Here is a 26,913-nt window from a genome sequence, read left to right as displayed (position 1 = left end):
AATTAAATTTGGGCAAAACGATAGAGAGCCCCCAAAAAACCAGCCAAATATGAGTCAGCTTCGCACACAGAGAATTCTGTAGAAATTCCGTAGGTTAGGTAAAATTTACGCTATAAATGGCCGTATCAATGTTAGTAAAGCCCTACCCTATGTAAACTGAGTCTAATCGTTTGCATACACCACACAGCAGGGTTACTACGAAACTCGAAACTCAAATTTTGTATCGTACCGTCCCTCTCGCTCTCGTATTAAATAGTACAAAACTTCGAGTTTCGAGTTTCGTAGTAGCCCTGCGCAGACCTTATTTTTGTGGCAGGTGTGGCATACACCTTGCAAACGTAAATGTGGTGCCGCCCAGCACCTATCATATCATAAGTCACGACCAAACGACTCCTATTCCTATGTTGTATTATTATTATTCCTGTTCATTATTTTCTACAAATAAATGACATAAAATTATGAAAAAACGAAGTATTTTTTTTTAAATTAGTACTTAGATTTCCCAGGATTCCCCAGCGGTCTAGTTGGTAGGACACCTTTGGCGCGTAAAGCTACAAGAGGTGCGGCTGTGAATCCCGTCCTCAAAAGTCTTGAATTTCTTAGTGTAGGTAAATGCCACATAAAAAAAAGTGTTTTTCACTTCTCATGCTCGTAAAGTTCGTGTTTATGCTGGATCTAGGTGACATAAAATAACTTTTTATGCACTAGTGTATAAAATAAAATCTTCGTCTAAGATCAAGGTAATCAGGTGTCAACAGCCACAAACAAAGAAGTTTATATGATTTTTTTCATAATTTTTAATTCAAAATAAATCAATAAAACTAAAAAATTATAATTATATAGTAATTCATGTAAAATAAAATGTGTTGCTAATTTCGTTTCCTCGCCATCGAAGTGAAAAACAGAGTGTAAAACTAGAGCATTAAACCCATATTCCCCTCGACGTGTCTATCCCATACCGGCTCGGGTAGCTATATGAACGACTTGGGTAAAATGGCTCGTTTTATGCTCTCGTTGTACAATCTACTATATATGTTTATGCATGTCAAGTTGGCCATTGAAATTTAGTCACGATGTCATTAAAGTTCATTAATTTCAAAAGCGAGTTTGTTTTCAACTTGATTTTCTATATATATTTTAGCTTGTCCTTTCTTTAAATGAATATTATAGGCTTCTAATGAAACATTTTTTTCTGTGAAGAAACTTAGTTTACGAAGTACATAACAGTTAATGCAAGAAATGAAATTCTGACGAATTACAATAACATAGTGTGAATGTTTTAAAATAGTTACAGCCCATTGAAATACCTAACCAGCTTGCGTAATTCCGCAGTCAGTAGACGAGGCTGGCTACTTACGGAAGTGCACCGAAATTAAAATTCCATTTCCTAGTATCGATCACGAAAGCAGTTACAAAACGCATGCGCGATTGATTGAACAAAGCGAAAGCGCCCTCTGCAGAAAAATCCGGGAGAATAAAAAAAGAAACGCCGCCATTTTGACATTTGTTTGGCTTTTGTCCTAATAAATATAGATTATCATGTAATTACGCGTGTAACAGCGATTATGTTAACATTTTCGCTTCAGAACAGTTTCGCTTATTAGCCGATAATTTAAATATAACACATCAGTGATGTTAGTTTCGGTTCGACAGCGCATAAATCGATAAATTTCACCGTGCCGCTTTTTTATTTTCTCGATGCTTATTTCGTGGTAATTTAGATATTGTTAATTGGTTTAGAGCTTAGTTAAGTTAAATTATGAACTAAGGAGTGTTTTTTGATTAACTATTATTAAGAATAAATGATGAATTGTGGGTAAATGTGTGTTGTGAAAAAGGCGCGAATAGTTTTTATAGCTGTAAATTTTTGAGACAAAAATAAAACAGTGTGTTTGTGCGAAACAAAGACATTCGGGTTTGCGGTATGTTTATTGGACTCTGGTTGTGTTATTTTTGAACATAATACAACTTTTTTGGCGGTACATGGCGAGAAAACTGTGTTTTTTCTGCACATTAGGTTCATGTGAGTAGCATACATTCTAATAAGAAAAAATATATATTTTTTATTCTTACTTTGACGTTACTTATGTATGCTTATATACTGGATTATTTTTAATAGTTCAGAAATATATTTATTTAAGACTTAATTGATATTTTAATTAATATGTTTTTGAGGCAAAACACCTGTCAAATTTTAGCTATTGGAAAACAGGCACAGGTGGTGGGACATTGTGCAAGGTCTGCCCGGATTGCTACCACCAGAGCAGCAGTGCTTGCACTGTTGTGTTTTGGCGTGGGGAGTAAGACAGCCCGTGAAATTACTGGCACTTGAGGTATCCCATTTTAGGCCTCTAGGTTGGCAGATGTTTATGGGCGGTGGTGATCTCTTACCATCAGTAGAACCACTTGCTCGTTTGCCATCCAATTGAAAAAAAAAACTAACATTTTCATGTAAATATCTGATCTGCCGTGAACAGGAATGAACTCAGGATCTCCCGCTTCATAGTTCTCTAACTACTAGACCATGTGTTGGTGAAAATTAGAATAATCTTTGTTTGTTTGTAGATTTATGGAAAGAAATCTAAACTCCTGAAACATCAAATGAAATATCATTATCTTAGCTTTTTAATTTCACTTATTGTTTAAATAAATAATTTATTTTGTTTACACATGTGGATTTTTTCTTGAGTAAATTATATTAATTTCATTTCATTAACACAAGTCAACCTACTCTTGACTTGACCAGTTATATTGCTTTTTTTTTTTTTCTGTCTAACTTGCATCCACCAGTTGCCTGCAACTTTCACGGTGTTGTCAGTCTGCCTAGTGGGAGTGTGCTTGAATGTTTGTACAAAATTATTACAAAGCATACAGTGACAACATACTAAGTATAAAGATATCTTTGAGGTCTATTGTATTATTACTCACTAGGCTCACTTGTTTTTAAATTGAACAATTGTAGACAACTATTTTAACTGAAAGAAATAAATTCCAGGTTAAGTTGCCTCCTGAACTTGCAATGCGGTTAAGAAGCAGAAAGAGGGAGCCCCTCTCGGTAAAGAGGAACTCATCTAAGGTAACCAAGCTCAAGCCCAAACCGTTGACGTCCCGCATCTCCCCACCCAAAGCTGCTTGGAAGAAGGTACTCCAACGGGACACCTCCAAAAATGTTCTACAGCCTGACCCTACTCGAATCTGCATCACCCGGTCGCAGAATCTAAAAAACAGACCCGTGAGAACATTAGTCAAAAGCATGGAGAAGACGGAGAACAAAATGGATAAGCTCAAAGAACGCACAAAGAAACCGATCTTCCAAACCGTTGTACGGTCCAGCAATAAGGACATAGTAACTTCCACTACTAAGCTTAGAAGCGAAAAAACCCAGAACGATAAAGTTACAACTACTTCCAAACCTAAGATTAAAGATGTTCGTACTACAAAAAGTGCACAACTCCGTCACAGCTCACTGAATCGCGAGAAGAAGCCTGAAGCAGTTGAAATAAGTTCTCCACGGAAGACAAGACGTATGGATAAGAATGAAAAGTCAGCTTCTTTGAATAATTCTCCAATACGTAAAGTCCGGCAGCTAGGCATACCGTCATTGAAGAGCAAAATCGCTGTGAGCTCTACCAATGAAAGCCCTAAGAAGAAGACTAAAACCAAGGCAGCTGTTGTACCGGAGCAAAATAACTGGAGTACGGATGATAATGATGTTACGATGTATGAGCCTCATACAACTACATTTGTGGACTTTCCGGGTCCTAAAAGTGAAGAGTCTGATTCTGAGACGCAGGTGGAGTCCTCATTGTGTCTTCCAAATGACTGTCTGAATGATTTTATAGCTATTGCGGAGTGTGCGAGACTTATTACTGAAGAATTGCCGGCTGATGATGAGGATATTAACTATTTGGCTGATCGGGCTGCTAAGGTAGGTTTCATTGTATTTTTATGGTTTGGTTATTTTTTAATATAAATCCTTAACTACTAATATTATATTATAACGAGCTTGAGTTTCCCAAAATATTCTAATTAGTCCTAACAGAGTAATTACAATGAAGAATATTTGTATATTGTAAATAAAAAAAATTATAATTTGGAGATATAACCAGTTAAGTACAAGACATAGCGAATACATTTAATGAACATTTTATAAATATTGCAAATACTCAAGCTGATGCTAATAATTTAACTAAATTTTATAAACATAAGGTAATACCAAATCGCGTAAACATGTTTTTACTACCTACTGACCCACACGAAGTTTTAAAAATAATGAAAACACTTCATAATACTAATTCTGTGGGCCACGATGACATTACAACCAACATAATAAAACTGACTTCGGAAATTATTGCTCCAATACTATCACACCTAATTAATTTATCTTTCCAACAGGGTGTATGTCCGGATAAACTTAAGATTTCAATAGTAAGACCCATATTTAAAACCGGTGATTTAAGTCTACCTGATACATACAGACCTATTGCACTAATACTTGTATTCTCAAAAGTTTTTGAGAGAGCAATGCATAGTCGCCTAGTGAACTTTATGAATAAATGTAAGATATTGTCTTCTCAACAGTATGGTTTCCAAAAGGGAAAGTCCACCACACTTGCTGCTTTCAATTTGATCAACAGCATTATCAACAAGGTTGATAACAAAACCAAAACAGTTTCTATCTTTTTTGACATGAGCAGGGCCTTCGATTGTGTGTCTCATGATCTATTACTGTTGAAATGTGAGAACTATGGAATGAGGGGTCTGGTTTCTGACTGGCTAAAAAGCTATCTTAAGGACAGGCAACAAATGGTAGAAATAACAGGACTAGACAAAAATATGATGGAAAAAATTTACAGATCAACAGTTAAAGTCAGCAGTGGGAGTTCCTCAGGGAACTATACTAGGACCATTATTATTCCTGTTATATATAATGATTTACCTTTAATTACAAAATTTGAATGCACTTTGTTTGCGGATGACATTTCTATTGTTATTTATGATGATAAAGTACTTAATTATAATAATGTTATTAATAATACTATCACTGACATATCGACATGGCTTAAAGATAATAATTTGAAAATTAATCTAAATAAAACAAAATACATGCAGTTTATGAACAAGGGGGGTAAAAAGGCATTGCTTAAAATTACCCACAATAACGAAGTTTTAACTGAATGTGATAGCACAACTTTCTTAGGATTCACTCTGGACAACTACTGCTCTTGGAAAATGCATATCGATAGAATTTGCTTAAAAATAAACAGGTTTTCTTACGCACTGTGGCGTTTAGCCAAGATAACCGACACTAAGACGGCATTAAAAGCTTATCACGGCTATGTAGCATCAAATTTGCGGTATGGAATTTTACTTTGGGGCAACTGTTACTGTCAACCAAGTCTTTATCGCACAGAAACAGTGCATAAGAGCGATAAGTGGTGTCAACCGTCGAACTTCGTGTAAACCCTGGTTTCAGGAATGTGGGATATTAACTGTCTACTCTGTTTACATTTATGAGGTTTGCGTATTTGTTAAATTGCATCCAGAAATGTTTAAAAAAAAAAAGTGACATAGTTTCATACAACACAAGGTATCCTGACAAATTAGATTTACCTAAGATAAATACAATAATGAAAAAGAGAAATAGTTTCATACAGTGCATAAGATTTTACAATAATTTACCGGAGTCCATAAAACTACTCCCATTGAATTCCTTCAAAACTCAACTGTTTCGTTGGCTTCACAAGAAGTGTTATTACTCTCTGAGGGAATTCTTGGATAATATGTAAATAATAAATAAATATATGAGTAATTGAGAATTGAATAATAAATAGTAATTTAATAATTGAAAATTTAATATTATATAAGTAATTGAATAATAATATTTTTTATCAAACGGACATTTTTGTTGCAAAATGTCCTTATAATAGATGGAACTAAACAAATGGATATAATATTAGAGTATAGTAGTTATAGTAGTAAATCTCAATATTTGCATGACTTATAAAGTTTGAATGTATGAGACTCATAAATCATTGAACATCGTGTAATGTACTACATTTAAAGCAAATAAATAAATTTCATTTCATTTCATTAAAGTTCAGCGTGACTTCACGCAGTGCACACTTTTTATTTAAATTACGTCACACATTTGTTTCACGCGGTGTGTCACACAAATTGCAATTTTCATAGTAATACATGTAATAGGGGGGAGGGGGGACTAAAACTTGACGAAATTGGTGTGACAAACAACGCGTTACGTCACAGTTTTTTTGAAACAAGTACAGTCAGTATCAAAAGTAGCTGGTTACTTTTGTACTTTCTCGTTTACAGCCACATACTTTGCGCCATACATACATTGACATTAAGTGTGTTAAATGTGGAAATGTGTTACATTTGAAAAAAGTAACAAAGACTAAGTCAGTTGAAACAAGCAGTATCTACTTTACTTTTGTACTTCTCGTTTTACAGCCACATACTTTGCGCCATACGAGATTGACAAATGTGTTAAATGTGTCTCGTAATGTGACAGTAAAAAAGTAACCAGCTACTTTTGATGCTGACCGTACATACTATAATCCTCAAAAGTGGGAAATTCGCATCGTCAGTTGCTGTTCTCGGCATATAAATGCTCTCATGCTGAGTTGCCAAATAATGACAACTTAATTTGGAAAATGGCTAAAGAAAAGCTAAAAAAATTAAAAATTAGAAATGGTAATTTGGGTGTTACGTAACGTTTAGGAAGCGGGAGGAAAAATGTTACGGCGCGTTACATAAGCGGGGGGGGTTAAAAATCTCCAAAAACTGCGTTACGTATTACTTGAACGCCCCCTGTGTGGCTTGCGCCTAATGTGGGCGCCCCACGATTTAAATTAATATAACAAGATTAAACTTTTTATTTTTCCAAAGGTAATGACCACAGACAAGGAAGAGTCGCGCAAGAATTCCACAGAGAAGAGAGTGGTAAAACGTAGGAAGTCCAGCAACGACTTGGAGATGTATCAGCCGACCTCCACCACTGATGATATCGATGTCTGTGCTGATTTCTTGGCCAGCGAGGAGAAATATGTGCAGGTAAGGATTTCATAGCCATGTCGTAACAGAAGGAAGATTCGAGGCCATGCTTGCATCTCGTGAGGTTATTGTTATTAGGGCGACCATATGCCACATATTTTCAGTGGTATCCGTTCTGATAATTATTTATTTATGTATTCACCAATAAAATTTACAGCATAACAATAATTTTCACCTTGCTTTCCTAAAGTGACGGAACACCACCCACTCCGGCCGGAAAGTGGAGTGCAGGAATATAATGCTTAGCCGGCACTTGGAGTCTAAGGCTCCGTTTCCACCAGAAATGTGAGGATGTGTTCCGAGGAATGTGTTTTTCATGAAGCAATGGGAACACTTCATTTACCTCGACTCATTCTGCTCAGTTTTTTTTTTTTTAAACAATATATCCTTGCGTTTTCCCACAATCACGCCTGATGGAAAGCGAGGATGAGGCCTACGATGGAGCACTCTTGCCTAGAAGGAATATGAATTGTAGCCAAATTGTAGTGTTCAGGAAACACAGTCGCAGGCCGGGAATTCCACTCTTTTGCTGTGCGGTTGATGAAGGAAGAGCGAAAACGCTTTGTGCGGATTTTGGGAATACTGACAACGTAAAGGTGGAGACCCTCTACTTCTGGTCGACCTGTGGAAGAAAGGAGCAGGTGGAATAAGGTCGTGCAATTCCGAAGCACATCCTCCGAAATGTAGCCTGTAGAATACCGACAGGGAAGCCACTCTTCTGCGATGACGAAGGCTCTGACGACAAAAATCCGCGTCGCAGGCGACGCCGATGAGCCTCTTCGCTCGCTGTTCTACCGAATCCAAAGCAGCTAGCTGATATTCAGCAGAACCGTCCCAAAGGTGGCAGCAATACTCCATGCAGGATCGGACTTGGGCTCGGTAAAGACCAATGAGCTGTTCCGTAGTGAAGTATCGCCTAACCTTGGATAGGATACCAAGCTTTTTCGCACTCCACTAGAGAGTGCTATTCGTTCATGAAAAACACATTGTTCGCAACACAGCCTCACACACGCAAACACCGCATCCTGGTCGAAAAGCAGGCTTAGGTCCTGTTATATTAAAATGTTATGTTGGTGGATAAATTTTAATTGGAAAATAAATGTGATGCCGTCTCCGTCTGCTCGGAAAAAACAAACAGGGACGGCATCACAGATATCTGTCACATAAAATTAATCATTGAATGGTGAAACAGGGGGTTGGAATACAATACAAAGACTCTTTATTGTACACCAGAAATATTAAGCGATAAAATTACAAGGTAAGCAAATAGGTTGTTGTTCTTTATAAGACCAAAGAGCGATGTTATAATGAGATAAGCTTACTTCAATCAGTAACGATTATTGAGGCACTTGTCCCACCGCCGACGATGAGCGAGAAGCGAGTAGAGCGAGTAACTAGAAACGAGTGGGCGAGCAGCGAGAAGCGAGTGTAGTTTGGTCGCTCGGCTGTAAGCGAGTGTTCGCGTGCGACGGGCGATTACTCGCTCCACTCGACTCGCTCGTGCGGGGCGGCCGCCAAGCTGACATCGCTGAGCGAGTATCTATAGCTCAGCGAGTTTTATAGCTCTTGTCGCTGCGACAAAAGATGTAAGAGCGAGTTCTCGCCGACAGTGTGAACTGCCAGCGATCAACTATTAATATATGTGTCTCTTTTACTCACACAGGATCTTATATCTTTTGTTCGTTTCTTGAGCGAGAAAATAGTCGATAGCCAATCGTTTCCTCGCTGGCGGTGAGACAAGTGCCTGACACAGATATAGATTACACTAGATTACGCAAATGCATCTACTTCGCGTGTCCGAACCCCGACCAAACGTCGGGGTTGGCCCCATACAAAGACTGACCGCTAACTGACTAATCATGACTAGTGACTGACTCGAGCCCCACGGCGCGGGCGGGCGGCGCATTTGAATCGATTTTGCGCGGACATCGGGGAATTCACATCGGTAATTCGCTCTTGAGACTTCACAGTAGATATAAAAAAGTGACACGGTTGGTTTTCATACAGATTGAGGTGTTTGCGTTATCTAGTGTAATCTATATCTGTGATTATTGACTATAGCTCTCTCTCTCCCACAGCCGGACTTCGTTACAATGCTAGAGCAGGACGGCTACGTGCGTGACAGCGAGTGCGAGATATCCTCAACGTGTGATACTGGAGGCGCCATATCCAGTCTGGAGGCGCTGTCGGCACGGAGCCCGAGCGAAGGGTTTCTGCACGAGATAACCAGGAGTCTGGTCGCTGAGGCCAAGGGTTGGGTGAGTGTATTTGTGGATTACCCTCTAGGAAGTATAAACAATTATTTTCGCCACATCATCATCAGCTGGAAGACGTCCACTGCTGAACGATAACTCGCCACTTGCATCCGCCGGTTGCCTGCAACTCTCACGATATCGTCAGTCCAGCATTTGGTGCAGTCGTCTTCCGGTTCGTGGTTGCCACTTGTAGGCTCCCCCAATGGTCTGGAGCCATGATAGCCACGTCTGTGCAGTGCAGCATATGTGTTCATGCAGGTCCTCCACCTCTCCCCTGTAAGTTAAGAACACACACACACAACATAATCACCAACACATAAAACTGACGTGTTCTGAACTCAACTAGTGTCCATCCTCAGAGCAAATGATGAATTACTGTATTATGCCCAGTTATAATTATTTAATTTTGTTTTCCGTTTGCAGGGCACCTCGGAGATAACAGCTGATGAATCATCGCTGACTTGTCATGATGAGCAACCGCCGTCTGATCTAGAGGTATGTCCTTACTAATATTAAATTATTTAATTAATTATCTTAGGTTACGTAAATAATAATTTAACAAAATGACTTGCATTAATGATCCAATTAAGGAATATGAATATTATAGTCCGCTGCATCAAAGGCAAAAGGTATTTATTTAATTTACGCTATAAAAAGCACTTATGAATGTAAAAAAAAATTCTACCACCAGTTCGGAGTAAAAAAGTAACTTATACTTGGTTTGGATAGGTATTTAACTTAAATGTAAACAAAAGATATTATTATATAATACCCCCATTAAACTATCTAAACAATAAAGAGTCCATTGTAGGTATTGTATTGTAAACATTTCCATTTCTGTATTGAAATGCACTAGTTTAGTTTGTATTACAATGATAGATACCTATCTTATCTTATCTTATCTTGTCGTTAGGGGTCCTTGCGGATACACTTCGACCCGTAGGGATCTTTTGTGTAATTACCCCTCCTTCGCACTTACTCTATTGCCTTTATCACCTCGTCCAAAAATTGGATGATTTGACGTAGCGGTAGTGCCTTAAAGTCTCCTGGCGGAGGGTATCCGTCGCCAAAGAGTCTCATTCTTAATCTGGCGAGGGCGTCACATTCACACATAATGTGTTCCATTGTTTCGTCTTCCTCGCCACATATTCTACAAACTTCATTGTCCTGTAGTCCCATCTTTACTAGTATGTGTTTAGTATCGAAATGACCTGTAAGCCCCGACGATATGTTGGAGTTGTTACCTACTGAGTGTCCAGAATTTTTTAGTCCAGCTTGTGCTGACATTGTATAATATAGTTTTTAAGTATGTTATTTGTAATTATATTTTTATGAAAAAATGACTTTCTGCCAAGTTTCTTGCGGCGCATTCTTCTTGGCAATGATGGTCTTTCCGAAAGCGCTGGTAGTTTAAAAAAATGACGTGTAAAAGTGCCCATTGCGGCCTATTTACTGAATCATTCGAATCATTGAATGATCATTTGAATTTGACATTTTCGATGAATCGTTTTGAATTCTTTAGACCTTCCAGTGTTTTCCACTCTTGTTGGTGTTTAAGTCTGGTGTGGTCGTTTATGGCATTCTTTATGGTTCCCTGTGAAAGTCCCACATACGGGGGCCCTATGTTTTGATAGATACCTAAGTAAAATGTTTAAAATCCTTGAATGTGGACCAAATCTGGCAGCTGAAGCTTGTTAGTAAAATACCTATCCAAACCAAGTATAGTCTTAGCGCTAGTTTTAGTCTTATTACTGTAAGGTGGTACTGATGGACCCAAAACAAATCTTTCTCTTTCTCTTTCTTTCTCTATCTCTTTCAATATGAGCACTGGTATAATGGTGGAAATATTGGAAATACATTTTTAGAAAATTTAATATATTTACTAGCTTTATAGCTATTATTTTTTTCATCTTTATCTATCTTTTACGGCAAGTTTCATGTAAATCCGTTCCGCCCTTATTGCGTGATTGATTAACAAACATCCAAACATCTTCACAAACTCTCACGTTCATAATATTTGTAGGATACATGTCCATAGTTTGTACCTTGTTTGTTCACAACACTCTTCTTTTCAGGAGGAGGCGGCCGACGTGATTTCATCGTGCAGCAACAGAGTGGAGTGCGAACAGATCTCCTCCTGGGTGGATGCTTTTGATCCGTATCTGTTCATCAAACAGGTCAGTATCTACAGCAGGGATGTAACGGATGTGGTTTTATCGGAACCGAAAGCGGAACCAGATGTTTTCAATTTAGTTTATCGGAACCAGAAACTGAATCGGAACCGAAAACGGAACCGGGACCAGAATCGGAGCCTGAGTGATAGGACGAGATGTTAAGGGTAGGTCTACTAAACCTGAGGGTCTATTGCGTACGTTTCTGACACTCGCGAACACAATCAAATGATAGTTTTCGTATACAAAAACTGTCATTAGATTGTGATCGCGAGTGTCAGAAACGTTACATAATTAGCCTTCTGTTTGTTTTTGATGTCCGCCGCTTATGTCCAGTCGCCGCGGTAAGCATTGACATCCGATATAACTTCCGTTTCAAAAGTAACGGAACCGGAACCGAAACGGATGTTTAATATCAAACGGAAGTTCCGACTTAACGGAAACGGAATCGGAGCTCCGTAACATCCTTGATCTACAGTACGCCTACCCCCTGTTTAACCATTCATTGATTAATTTTATGTGACAGATTCAAATTCAAATTCAAATGATTTATTCAGTAAATAGGCGGCAATGAGCACTTTTACACGTCATTTTTAAACTACCAGCGCTTTCGGAAAGACCATCATAGCCAAGAAGAATGCGCCGCAAGAAACTTGGCAGAAAATCATTTTTTCATAATAATATAATTACAAATAAAATACTTAAAAACTATATTATACAATTAAAGAAAAAAATACAAAATAATAATAATACAGGGATGTATGGGGTCCCTTAGTTACAATACTAAACACTAACTATATCTAAACTATATCTACGTTCAGTGGAAGTGTGGAATGCTTCCACAGTCATAAATTTTAAAATAATAATAACAATAATTTAGTTCTGAAATATACATTTCAGGTCAAGTAACCATTAGGCTTTTGGATTTCGAAGGCAAGTTCACGTCTGCCGCCCCCAAAGTTAGCTCACTGTGTTAGATATCTGTGATGCTGTCTCTGTTGGTTTTGTTCGAATAGAATAGGTCTGCCCAAGTGCCCATTGTTACTTCAACGAGCTAATTCGCTTGGCTATGTATTCATTCTTCTACGAGTTCTTAATCTTAAATGTATTCTTTTTTTGCCTCCTTTGGAGACCGTGGCGACGGGCGCCCTGCGAGCTCGCTGCCCGGCTTTGCCGCTCAAGACCAGGACCAGTCCTGACTTCAGTCTGGTAGGTCACGCATACTCGTACCTACGAAAGAGTTAATGAACTGAATAGTAGATTGTTCAACAAGGGATTAAAACAAGCCATAATGACATGAGATCCTCGCTCTGCTCGGGTGGCTACAGTTCGCATTATGGTTGTTTAGTCTCGCGTTAAACACTCTACCAGAATGACCAGTCCTGACTTCAGTCTGACAGTACAATCTGTTCAAAATTCATACTCGTACGCTTTACGAATATTTGAGTTTCAATGAACTAAAAAACCTTAATTTAGATGCCACGAACGACTTAATGATAGCTACCGTCCATGCAATGAAATGTATTCATGCAGCTCCTCCACACCACAACACACAAACCCAACATAATGAGCACCACACTGCTCTGTGGCGTTTCGAACTCAATCAGAGTTTATCCTCAGAGTAGTGTGGGGGTACAGTAAAAGGTACAACAGACTCGGGTCACAGTTTATTTAAAATATTTTGAGCTTGGGAGGCATCACATGATGCTATAGGTGTATTCTGTGACCTATCAAAAGCCTTTGACTGTGTAGATCATGATACTTGAATTTGTAAGTTAATTTTGTATGGTATTCGTGGCCTCGCTTTAGAACTCATTAGCTCATTACATCCTACCTCACACAAAGAAAGCAAAAGGTAGCGATTAATAGAACGGTATCAGCGGGATCTGTGGTCGAAATGGGAGTGCCTCAAGGATCTGTTCTTACCCCATCCCTGTACCTTGTGTATGTAAATGTCTGCTAACCGATTATGCGAATTAATGTCATACCGATTTGGATTAATTTGGAGGAATTCATAGACCAGACGGACATCGTAGCAATAATATAAGGGTCCATTTGTCGTAGAGCAGGGTTTCTTAAAGTGCCCCTTAGGGGTCCGTAGCATGTACATCAGGGGTCCGTAGCACGTCAGTCTGTAAACATAATAATATATTTATAAGGACATTTCTAATAATATTTTTTAACAGGGGTCCATGAAATTGTTTAAGGCTGCGTTCAGACACGGCGGGAATCACGCGGTTCTAGCGCACCGTCTCTTTCTCAAGCGATACTCTGAAAAGAGACGGTTCCCGCCGTGTCTGAACGCAACCTAAATTGTGAAAGTGATCCATGACTGTAAAAAGTTTCTGAAACCCTGTCGGAGAGAAACCCTAAAGAGAGACAGAAAGAGTTTTGATTATGTGTTACTTTTATCATCAGGTACTGGATTTGGATGAGACGCTGGTGCACTGTTCGCTGCAAGAGCTGCCGGACGCGAGCTTCCATTTCCCCGTGCTCTTCCAGGACTGTCGATACACGGTAACTGACCTTGACCTGTTTAATAATCATCGACATCTGTCAGTCCAGTGAGAAACAACTGGTTGTCTATACTTGGTTTGGATAGGTATTTAACTAAATGTAAACAAAACAACGTCAATGAGGGCTATCGCGTATGAATTCGCCGCCAGAGGCGCTAGTGTAGCGTGAGGTCTCCGAAATGTGAAATCTCATAGTTTTTGGGTGAGCTACGCGGGTTTATTTATAATTAGAATAATTTTGTGAATATTTTGCATTACCTGAAATTAATTATGGCAATTATGCGTTACGGGGCAATGAATGTCAGTGTTTTGAGACAGTTTTGTCTTTCGGAAACTTTTGTCCTCCCTTTTTTCTGAACAAAACGGGACTACGCAACACTGTGGTTGCTCGATATTTTTATGATACGGTTTTAAGGTGTATTAAATATGATTTTAATCTAAATTTTGTTTTCACGCCCGTAATAACAGACTTTGAAAGCCACACTTAAAAACCTCACGCAACAGTGGCGCCATCTAGAAAGACAAAAAACGATAGCCCTCATTGGTGTCTAAAATATTGAAATTCCCCCATTAAACTATCTAAACATTTACATTTCTGTCTTGAAATACACTAGTCTAGTTTGTATTACAATGATAGATAAGTAAAATGTATAAAAACCTTGAATGTAATAAATCTGGCAGCTGAAGTTTGTTTACATTTAGTTAAATACCTATCCAAACCAAGGTGTAGTCTAGACTAAAGAATATGCATCAAGATTTACCGTCATTCAGTACAAATGAATATAAGGGTTTTAAGTACTGTACATTCGAACAAAGTGAACATTGACTCACTTTGGAACCTTTTCGTAGAAAAAGTCAGTGACATCGCATTGCTTTTTTTTTTTTTTTTTTTATTCGACTGGATGGCAAACGAGCAAGTGGGTCTCCTGATGGTAAGAGATCACCACCGCCCACAAACATCTGCAACACCGGGGTATTGCAGACGCGTTGCCAACCTAGAGGCCTAAGATGGGATACCTCACGTGCCAGTAATTTCACCGGCAAGCCAAGGCGGCTTGACAAGGGACTTTATTATGACACTTATTGTGAGAACCACGGAACGTTCTATCTATGGTATACCCTAATCAACACATTCTATGTTAGTCCAGAGGGTAGAGACCCATTGTGTAACTTAATAAAAAACGGCGTATAAATATGAGCGATTATCATGCAGGTATTCGTGCGCACGCGGCCGCACTTCGCCGAGTTTTTGTCTCGTGTGTCGCGCACGTACGAAGTGATCCTCTTCACCGCCAGCAAGCGCGTGTACGCCGATCGGCTGCTCAACCTGCTGGACCCCTGCCGGCGCTGGATCAAGTACAGGTGACCGGCTGCGACATTTTTTTTTACAAGCTTTTATTTAACTTTCCATTTGGAACCGCGCCACAGACGTATAAATGATCTGGGTTCCAAGTGGTGGTGTGGAGGGTGGCGTGGAGTGGAGTGAGTGGGGAATACACAGTAGGAATATACATACATATCGTAACTACTTTGAAAAAATCTCGTATCTGAAATCAATATGTCAACAAAATTGAACCTTGACGTAATGTTCATAAAGTTCACTCAGAAAATTATTTATTTTGAGGTACGAGTTTTTTTTTAGTAGTGACGATATACATACCTCATTGTAAAATATACCTCGTTGAGTTTCTTGCCGGATTCTTCTCAACAGAGTTTTCCGAACCGGTGGTAGATTTTTTTGACATTCATAAGTGCTTGTTATAGCCTAAATTGAATAAAGATATTTTGACTTTGATTTTGACTTTGGTACACATATATGGAGTATACATAGTAGGAATTATTTGAAGTGTCCCGATCTCGTTAACAGCAAATCTTTGGAACAAAGCCATTTTCACTGAAATAACGACTTTATTGTCTATAGGAGAAAGTGCATTTTAAAATAAATATTTCTAATAGTTCACAGATAATACTTTCCCATGAGGCTGCTTGTCTACGACGCATTCAATTTTGAAAAACATTATCTGCCAACATAGTTTTATTATAATAAAGTCGCTATTTCAATAAGCTATTTTATCTTATATTTCATTTTAAACTGAGGATTATGCACTTGAGGACATAATAGAATACAATGGCTTTGTTCTAATCGAAAGGTTGGCTGTTAACTAGATCGGGACAGCTCGAATAATTCCTACTATACTGTGTGTTTTTAGCTAAGGTTACTTAGGTTAGTTCTTTTTGTCTTCTTTTAACTGTTAATTTCATGTATTTATATAAACATACTTATGTGGAGGCCGCGGATCGGCAAGCGCAGCGTAGGACGTCCACCAACAAGATGGACGGATGACCTGGTTAAAGCCGCGGGTTCACGGTTGCCGCTGCCAACCGAAGCAACTGGAGGTCTATGGGGGAGGCCTATGTCCAACAGTGGACGTCCTACGGCTGAGATGATGATGACTTATATGAATACAACACATTTTGATTTTGTCTCCAGATTGTTCCGGGAGCACTGCCTGTTGGTGAACGGGAACTATGTCAAAGACCTGTCGATCCTGGGTCGTGATTTGCGCAAAACCGTCATTGTTGATAACAGCCCCCAGGTATGTTTCTCTTTGGTTAATGCTTTATTTGATCGTCAGAAGGAGATTTGTATGAAAGAAAATGTCTGTATTAATGTTATGCATGAGTAAAGAAAAACCTACTAATGTTATAAATGCGACAGTTTGGGAGCATAGTTGCGACTTATTTGAAATACTTGTATATAAAATACAAATACGAAATGCAAAATACGTATTGCATACTTTGTATTTAAATACTTTTTTTAAAAGATTTTGTATTTTATTTGAAGAAGAAGAAGAAATATTTATTCACTGATTTTTGATTATGTTTTGAGATGTACTTTATATTTGTAAAATGCAAAATACTTTACTGTCAAGTTTCACCAGCTACCACTCAAATCGTCATGTAAATGGCTCAGCGATTCGACGAATGGCCACTAGAGGGTGTTTTCATATGTTGGTATTGGTATGACCATGCGCCACACAAACGTAACATGTCTGATGCTATTTTCGAACAGTTAGAGGCTGTTTCACCATCCATTGATTAGCGTTAACCACCGGTTAAATGTGATGCCGTCTCCGTCTATTCGAAAAAATAGAGACGGCATCACACCTAACCGCCAGTTAACACTAATCAATGGACGGTGAAACAGCCCCTTAGTGTTGTTTAAAATCTTTAATGAATAATAAATAAAGAACACTAATTGTGATGATTTCATATAAAAAGTATTTTATTTCAATAAAGTATTTTGAAACCTGGTCGAAAGCAATTACGGAGTTGTGGCCAAGATTTGGTCGAAGAACGGTGGGCAGACCACCTGCCTGTTGGTCGGATGATATCTGGCAGTCGGTTGGTATACTGTGGATGAGACTAGCACAGGACCGGGCAAAGTGGCTTTAAAATGAAGAGACCTTTACCCAGCAGTTGGAAGTGGGCTCATTTGATTGATTGAAAGTATTTTGAAAATCCCCGGTTCGCACCTCTGAGTTTTTCGAAATTCATACCACGAGCTTTGCGGTGAAGAAAAACATCGTGAGGAAACCTGCACAAACCTGCGAAGCAATTCAATGGTGTGTGTGAAGTTCCCAATCCGCACTGGGCCCGCGTGGGAACTACGGCCCAAGCCCTCTCATTCTGAGAGGAGGCCTGTGCCCAGCAGTGGGACGTATATAGGCTGGGATGATGATGATGATGATTTTGAAAATATCCATTTTCCATTTTGTATTCAACATACAAAGGCATTTTGTATTTAAATAGGTTTTTATAACCATTTTGTACATCTCTGTTTGGAAGTATTCGTGTGTGTGTATCAAAGATGTGTGCACTTAGACATAAAAATACACTATAGTATGCTATAAAATGTAATGTATCAACAGGCTTTCGGGTACCAGCTGGAGAATGGTATCCCCATCGACAGCTGGTTCGTGGACCGCAGCGACAACGAACTGCTCAAGCTGCTGCCTTTCCTGGAAAACCTCGCTACGGTAAATAACAATAACTATTGAAATTGTGTGTTCCTACCACAGATATAGATTACACTAGATTACGCAAACGCATCTACTTCGCGTGTCCGAACTCCGGCCAAACGTCGGGGTTGGCCCCATACAAAGACTGACCGCTAACTGACTAATCATGACTAGTGACTGACTCGAGCCCCACGGCGCGGCCGGGCGGCGCATTTGAATCGATTTTGCGCGGGCATCGGGCAATTCACATCGGTAATTCGCTCTTGAGACTTCACAGTAGATATAAAAAAGTGACACGGTTGGTTTTCATACAGATTGAGGTGTTTGCGTTATCTAGTGTAATCTATATCTGTGGTACCTACTCCTGTGCTATCCGTGATTTTTCAATGTAAATTCAATGTTTTGATCGGACACCATAAAGGTCAATACCAAATTTTTACTTTTACGGTCATCCCGTAAAACCTACATTGAAAATACAAACTGAAATATAGATGCACAGAAAAACCAGAAAAATAAGACCATCACTGGGAATCGAACCCAGGTCCTCGGTATTCCGTACCGCGTGCTATACCGCTACACCACTGATGGTCAACGGTACCGACACGAATTTCCCCTATGCACCTCATATCTCAGCTTGTTTGTTTCTTATTTAGCCACTTAAGCAGTGACGCATAGGGGAAATTCGTGTCGGTACCGTCGACCATCAGTGGTGTAGCGGTATAGCACGCGGTACGGAATACCGAGGACCTGGGTTCGATTCCCAGTGATGGTCTTATTTTTCTGGTTTATCTGTGCATCTATATTTCAGTTTGTATTTTCAATTCACCATAAAGGTGTCTAAACTTTACAACGTATCATGCCACGACCGTAATAGGACCGTGTACTATGGTGAGCTACGGCGACGTTTGGTTACGAAACGTGCTTGTGGGCAGTCTCATAGTTTTCGATACAAATAATACATTTTTGCCTGACGTGTTGCTCTTACGGTCATACTTCCGTATCATACGGTGGAACGGGTAGAGACCTCAATGCAGGTATATTTATTTATTTAATGAAATAATTACACAGCATTACAGACAAGCCAAAGCACTGTGAAATTCATGATATATTAACAAGCACAACACATGACACATGGCATAAAAGATAACAGAATTAACATTTACAAACAATTTAGTGAAGACGGACGGTCATCCTTCACCTCACAGAACCTCATACACTCGCTACATAAAAAGTCTTCCAGCTTCCAGCTGCGAGAAGCGTATATGCTAATACTGTACTTTTTTTACAGAAAGACGACGTCCGCCCCCACATTAGGGACAAGTACAGATTGTTCAGCTACCTACCGCCCGGATAAGTAACCTACATCCCACTTGTTTACTACATAATACTATATTCAGACTTTTAGATGTAAGCACTGGATCTGAAGGATTTAGGCTGGATTTTATAAAGTGTTAAACCTCGTAAGACCCAAAGTTTGATCAGTAAAATTTGAGAGTTAATGTCCATTACATTACTTCTCGTAATTATTAGCTTTGACGTATGTCCTAAATTTAAAACGTTGGGTCTTACGAGAATAAAATAGGCTCTTTTGAAAACCGCGTCTTAAAGAATTTCTTGACTACGGCACTTGGAAGCATTAATTAGCGGTTTAAACGGTAATTGTTAATAAGAGTACAACAAAGAGTATAAAACTAATGTAAGAGAAACAAATTTTCATGCAAAGTTGTTGTCGTGGTGCGGTTGAAATACGCCCTGTAATTGTCGAACAGGAATTTACGACAGGAAAAGTCGTACCCTTGTGTAGTATTTATACGAATTCACCAGGCCGTACGTTCTGGGTCGATAATTATAGGCATACGATTAACCGCATCCCCAATTTCTTGAACATTACATCAAAAAAGTGACATTTGCGAAGAAAGTACCTTACTCATTTATTTTCAACTTTTGTCGTACTCTTAATAATACATGAAACAAGGTATTGCAAAAACTTGCAAAACACCTATATAGACACTTATTCTTGAAATGACAACAGGTGTCTAAGTTGTTATAAAACAGTTCTGTTAATGAACTAAAATAATTTCCTTGCTCACCCGCGACCTTACGATAGCTAAGCTTATGCAAAATATGCGTGTTCATGCAGTTCCTCCACCTCCACACTGTAAGAACACACACAATTAGACGATCGACGACGACTACGACGAGACAATTAGATGTTAGACTCAGTCTAACAACTGGTAGCATGGTGTACGGTTGTGTCACTCTGAAGATGAGCTCTGGTTGAGTTCGAAACGCGTCAGTGTAGTGTGGTGGTGGTGATAGATGGGTTTGTGTGATTTGTGTGTGTTCTTACAGTGTGGAGGTGGAGGAACTGCATGAACACGCATATTTTGCATAAGCTTAGCTATCGTAAGGTCGCGGGTGAGCAAGGAAATTATTTTAGTTCATTGATATGGACCTCCGCAAAGTAACGACTGATTCAATAAATTAGTTCTGTTAATGTTTCTTTGTGCGGCTGTAAGTAATAGTTCTCAAACAAATGTGATATCTTTGTTACCATTCGAACTATACCAGCGTCAGGTTTTCCGCACCTCGCTCGTTAACGGATAGGTTATCGGAAGCTCTCACTCGCTCATATCACTACAGCCGCTGCAAAGTGCGAGCGAAACATCCGATAACCTCTCAGAACTCAGATGACAGCGACGCTAGTACAAGAACAGCGGTTTTCTTTAAAAAAAGATTCCAAATATCGAAATTTGACGTTTTATAAAATGCAGCCAGCAAAATCTAGCCTAACATATAACATTGATATTACTATGTCAACTTGAATAGGTTTTTTTAATGTTATAAGATTTTAAGCAGCACATTTTTAAAAAATCTGGCTATCCACTCTGGAATTTACACGTAAGCATTTTTTGTGTAAATTAAAATAGAACTGTCAAAAATTTAGCGCTGTCAGTGAAAAATATCGCTAATTTTAACATAAACTTAAGATCAATATTTGACTACAGTTTTAACTGTAACATGAAATAAGTAAGATTAAGTGAAAAATTATTATTTTTTAATCAAAAATCGGCATTATTTTTTTATGCTAGTATTATGAACTCTATTTTTAAGTTCGCAAATTAAGTGGAATATATATTTTTTAAAATTTGACATCCGACTGTTTTGAAAATTACGTTTCTTATGATTAGGTATTTAATCAAAATATTAATTTTAATTGTTTCAGTATGAATTAATTGAGCATTCCGGTTGGTCTCGTTATTATCTCATTTAGTATTTTTCAATGTTTATATTTAATTGTGATTTTGTCGTTGTGTACTAAATATAGTACAAAACAGTTTGACATTAATATTCTTTACCAATACCGGTATAATTTTATTTACATGAGTTTTTTTAATAAATGATTTTACACATACTAAAATAGTACAGTGAAAACCGTTAAAAACCGACACATTTCGGTTGTTAAAAGATCATTCAGATTCGCTGTGCAAGTTTATACGGGACAAAGTTTTGCACTAATTTTAGTACACAAAGACTTACGAGGTTAAGAAAGCCTTACCCATAACCCTCAAACCGTCGCAGTCGGATAGAATCTGTGATTGATTAGTTGTTTTTTTTTAATCGAAATTAAAATAGTACAAGTATCATTTAATCGTGTGCCAACATTACAGTAAGGCCCTAGCCCAGAGGTTCCTAAACTTATTTCGTCTAACGTCCAGTTTAAAAATCAGTTATTTTGTAGCGCCGCCCCCACTTTTGTTTTCACCGTAAAAACCTTAATAACATGTTAGTCTCGCCTAATGAAGGCACAAAGGTGAAGATTTTTTCTGGCCCCCTTACCGCCTCCCTCTAGGTATCGAGCTCACACAAGGGCGCGTTATCGCCCACTTTGGGAAAGACTTAGCCAATTTAAAATATGAAAACTATTAATAAAAAAAATAATCTAACTTACTGGATTACTTCTCACTCGCTAACATCCATTACAATAGGGCAATATGACACCAGCATAAATCGACTTGCCTTTTATAAGCTGTCAAAATGACAGATATATATTTGCCAACTCAATTGACTAACTTTTTATTTGTTTTAAAAATCTAATTTTGCATTTAATAGAGTTAGAGGAATGCAAACTTCATTCGCTCGTTTCTTCCTTATTTTTCAACAGACATTGATGACTTTTTAAGTCATTCCTTGTGTTTTCCCATCGACATCTATGTATAGATCACAACATTTGTTCACAGCGCGGATTTGTGAACCTTTCACTATAGTTTGTTGACGTCCGTGACAGGGCTGTGTCAAAGTAATATTTGTTGTTGTATAAGTTGTTTTGTTTCAAACAGCCAGTCTAGTGCCGTAAGGTACAGTCAAGTACAAAGATATCGACACGGCCAAAGTTACAAAAATATGTATACACGACTTTATACATATTTTTGTAACTTAGGCCGTGTCGATATCTTTGCACTTGACTGTACATAGATGTCGATATATTTTCCACTATCACGTTGTGTCCCATAAATACATTAGACGCATCTCACTCAACCCCAAGAAAAACTTCATACGTCTCAACCAAAATGGCAAACATGATTAAATGATGACTGTATTGGAAATTAAATAGAAATCGAATTGTTTTTACAAGGTTTTATATTTTATTAAGTCTTATATCTTAGTTTTTAAGCCTTTCGCGTCGCAGGTGCTAATTTTTTTTTATTATTTAGCGGTTTCTGGTTTAAAAATACTACTGTTCATTCTTTACAAATTTTGATTGACGCTGGGTAATATAATGCATTAACCTCTTGGCGTTCAAGTCAAATTTTTGATTTATGAACATCAAACTTTGTCATTTATGATAGAGTTGATAGTTCAAATTACATTAAGTCCTTTATAAAGGACACTAGGCGTCAGGAGGTTAAATAAAAAAAAATATCATGGGACATGTGACACTAATTGACCTAGTACTAAAGTAAGCACAGCTTGTGTTATGGATACTACGCAACGGATCAACAGAATTAAATAGAGACCGTAAGGGTACTTGGACCCATTACAGGTTACTTTGGCCCATGAAAGCCACATAAAAACCCGTAAAAAAAGGATCGATTAATTAACATCTACCACATGACAGAGAGACATATTCTCAAAGCAATAATAAACCAGGGCCAAAGTAACCCTTCAGGGCCAAACTTTACTTTTTTTATGTAACCTTTTTGTTTTTCCTTTTTGTACAATAAAGAGTATAAACAAACAAAGTACCCCGACCATACGGTACATACTTTACATTTTTTTAAACTCAATTGTTAAAATTAACTCTAAGTTTTTATACCATGACTTATTTAATTTCAACAGTATGAACAGCATGAATTTTAACTAAGACTAATTTAAATATTGAGTTAATGCATTATATTTTACAGTATTAACTGAGCTTCAAACACTAATTTTGATTCACGTTTAAAAGTTCACATGTACCTGTATTCAATATTATTATAGTTTAGTTCGATTTTCTGAAAGTAGAAAAATCCGACGAAGTATGTATTCGATGAAACAATAATCCTACGAATCGTGAAGTTATAATCTGCGTAAGTTTTTACAGTGTGAAGTGTGAACATTTTTAAATCAAAAACCGAAACTGGCTAAGTATTTACTTATAAGTATTTTTTACGTCCATTTATTTTTATTTTTATTAATTGGTAGCAAACTCTTATAGACTGGTAACACTATTTTTTTTAAACAGTTGTCACTTTTTAGACAGATCTATGTCGATGTAGTAAACCCATTATTTTATGTGGAAGGTTGGAGGATGGGTTCTACATGAGTAAATGCTTGTGAGTCGCACATACGTAGCTATTCTGCACGTGTGTTCGCGTGGCAGCAAGGTATAGCCACTTTTTTAACTACAAAGTACTAAGGCTGAATACGACATGCTCATTTGTTTATTCAAATAAATGAAAGGTTCAGGCTTTCACGGTGTGGTAAAGTTTCTAATTATAAATACTCTCGTGGTTTTGTGATACTTGTGTTCATGATAAATTCCCTTGTTTAATTTGAATCCTGGTGCTTCGCCTGTCAATGCTGCGGCGCGCTCGCTTCGCTCGCTTTTTATCACAATTGTATCGAACACTCCTCGCTTCGCTCATCTCTTGAATTTTTCTGTCTACAATATTTTTGATACTTTCCCTTCATGTGAAATATCCGTAATTGTCTATCCCAGATCGTCGCCCCAGTACTTTGAGTTAGAAAAGAAGACTATAAAGATAAAATTCATTCGTTTTTTTTCTTTTTGCGCATTGTTTTTGTGTCAACGTACGATTATAAGTGGATTAAACGATATTACTTTATCTTAAAAGGATAAACTCTTCATTGTCCTTGTTTCTGATGCGTTATGAATCATTTGTGTATACAATGAAATAGTATTTTAATCAGTTTTATTATGCAGACTGTTATTAGTTAAAATAATGAAAAGTACATAAATTAGTTTACAAAATTACAACTTTATCTGAAAATTTGCATAAAACTCGCGCAGCAAGAGTTCTGTGCGTTACTAAATGCTTGATAGGAAAGATGAAGGGTATTCCAGGCTGTAGGAACTTCGTACACATTAGGTTCTTCGCATTTGTGTGCAGGTTTTCTTACGATGTTTTCCTTCAGGGGCTTCAGGTCATGGTAAATTTATGTATATCGCACAAATTCCGATAAGTTCAGAGGTGCGAGCCCGGGTTCGAAGGCACGACCGCTAGGAATGTTATGGCCTGTATATGCTATGGTCAAACCACTAGGCCACCACGGTTATCTGTTGAAATACTCCAAGTCAATTTAATTTATTTTTTTTCGTCTTAGATCACATCTTCCGCATACCAACAGGCGTGATTGTGGTCAAACACAAGCCTATTTCTGTATAATAATAAAAAACCCTTTTATAGGATAAAAGACTTATAAAAATTATACGATTTTGTTGTTACTCTAACAGTCTGTATTTTAAAATTGCGACATATGAAATATTCGCACAACTCGCAGCCATAGAGATATGCTGGCATACCTAGAAAATTTCTGCTGTTTTTTTACTAAACTTTGTTTAAAATTAAATCAAGCACCATCCGGAAAAGTATTTAAATAACATAATTTATTTGTTAAAACAAAACCTTTTTGATATTTAAGTAAGAAAACGAAATGGAATTTAGGTACTATACAACTGTTGACTAGATGCTACACTCTACCATGTGTTAAAAGCAGCAGGGCTACTACGAAACTCGAAGTTCGTGTCGTATCGTCCCTCTCGCTCTCGTATTAAATAGTACAAGTGTCAGAGGGACCCCACGACGCGAACTTCGAGTTTCGAGTTTCGTAGTAGCACTGCTGATGCATTACATCGTTTAGCATGAGAGCGAGAGGTGCCGTCACGGACCTGTATTTAAATTGATGGCGCCAGTTGATCTATTTATTTATTTTCGGATAACTAACAGCTATAAATTATAGAATAAACTTTTTTATTGTAACACTAAAGCCAATAATTATAGGATCTCACAAGTATGTAAATGCGGCCGACTACAGTGTTCTTTACACTTTTGCGGGCGCCGCATGCGGCATGCGACGAACGACTCAGTGTAATGAGGGCTATCGTTTTTTGTCTCACTAGATGGCGCACTGTTGCGTGAGGTTTTTAAGTATGGCTTTCAAAGTCTCTTATTACGGGCGTGAAAACAAAGTTTAGATTAAAATCATATTTAATACACCTTAAAACCGTACCATAAAAATATCGAGCATGCCACAGTGTTGCATAGTCCCCGTTTTGTTCGGAAAAAGGGAGGACAAAGGTTTCCGAAAGACAAAACTGTCTCAAAACAGACATTCATTGCCCCGGAACGCATATTTGCGATAATTAATTTCAGATATTGCAAAATATTCACAAAATTATTCTAATTATAAATAAACCCGCGTAGCTCACCCAAAAACTATGAGATTTGACATTTCGAGAGGATTGACTGACATTTCGGAGACCCCACGCTACACTAGCGCCTCTAGTGGCGAATTCATACGCGATAGCCCTAATTGCCGCTTAACATCCGTTTAATGTAAATAGGTATTCTAATTTATTGAATTTTCTATAAACTAGGTGTGGGGTTACATAATTTTGGATTCAGTAGTATAAAGTAGTTAGCCTAATCTAATAGATTTTTGGAATATAGCAATGATGTACCCTTCAGTTGGACCCCTTGAGGACAGGGGGTGAAAATATAGCTGTTTTGACGACCGGGAAATGTCTTTGTCACCGTAAGGTTCAATTTGAGTTGTACAATGAACTAAAGCAATTACTTTGCTCACCCGCGACCTTATGATAGAGCTACGTTTATGCAAGAAATGTGTTCATGCATTTCCTCCACCACCACACTGTAAGAACACACACTAATCACACAAACCCTTGCTCGCTAATCCTGCCGTGAAGCAGCAGTGCTTGCACTGTTGTGTTTCGGCGTGGAGAGCAAGACAGCCGGAGAAATTACTGGCACTTGAGGTATCCATCTAGGCCTCTAGGTTGAACGCATCTGCAATCCCCCTGGTGTTGCAGGTGTCTATGGGCGGTGGTGATCTCTTACCATCAGGAGACCCACTTGCTCGTTTGCCATCCAGTCGAATAAAAAAAAAACAACTGTCACCACCACCACAATACACTGACGCGTACATGCTACCAGATGTTACTAACATCTGTTAGCATGTTGAATGGTTGTGTTGCTCTGAAGATGAGCTTTGGTTGAGTTCGAAACGCAGTGTAGTGTGATGGTGGTGATAGTTGCGTTTGTGTAATTTGTGTGTTTAAAGTTGCGGGGGTGCAAAGTTATTTTTCCCAGTTCATGCCATTTACTCTTGTTTTTTCTATTTCGTGGCTAAA

General features: G+C 38.1%; 2 protein-coding genes across 3 annotated transcripts in view; both read left to right on the top strand.

The window, feature by feature from the left end:
* The window catches only part of LOC141443296 (uncharacterized), a 465,577-nt gene that overhangs the window by 162,615 nt on the left and 276,049 nt on the right, over positions 1-26,913 (top strand). The gene's annotated exons all lie outside the window — the stretch shown is intronic.
* LOC141443589 (uncharacterized) lies at positions 1,798-26,532 on the top strand. The gene is made up of 12 exons (XM_074108911.1): positions 1,798-2,023; positions 2,996-3,928; positions 6,910-7,074; positions 9,153-9,332; positions 9,753-9,824; positions 11,405-11,506; positions 12,617-12,709; positions 13,919-14,017; positions 15,230-15,378; positions 16,508-16,613; positions 17,949-18,056; positions 19,327-26,532. The coding sequence occupies exons 2-12, from the start codon at positions 3,020-3,022 to the stop codon at positions 19,390-19,392; spliced, it is 2,049 nt and encodes a 682-aa protein (XP_073965012.1). The 5' UTR covers positions 1,798-2,023; positions 2,996-3,019; the 3' UTR covers positions 19,393-26,532.

Source organism: Choristoneura fumiferana, chromosome 27 (assembly GCF_025370935.1).
Source record: "Choristoneura fumiferana chromosome 27, NRCan_CFum_1, whole genome shotgun sequence".
Lineage (NCBI taxonomy): Eukaryota > Metazoa > Arthropoda > Insecta > Lepidoptera > Tortricidae > Choristoneura > Choristoneura fumiferana.
This window is presented reverse-complemented; position numbering and strand designations above follow the sequence as displayed.

What these genes read in the sequence shown, in the direction of transcription:
- LOC141443589 (XM_074108911.1), top strand. Translation starts at nt 3,020, where the DNA reads ATGCGGTTAAGAAGCAGAAAGAGGGAGCCCCTCTCGGTAAAGAGGAAC. An exon ending in TCGCTGAGGCCAAGGGTTGG is followed by an intron (nt 9,333 to 9,752) that starts GTGAGTGTATTT and finishes TTCCGTTTGCAG; the next exon opens with GGCACCTCGGAGATAACAGC. An exon ending in CGTATCTGTTCATCAAACAG is followed by an intron (nt 11,507 to 12,616) that starts GTCAGTATCTAC and finishes TGTATTCTTTTT; the next exon opens with TTGCCTCCTTTGGAGACCGT.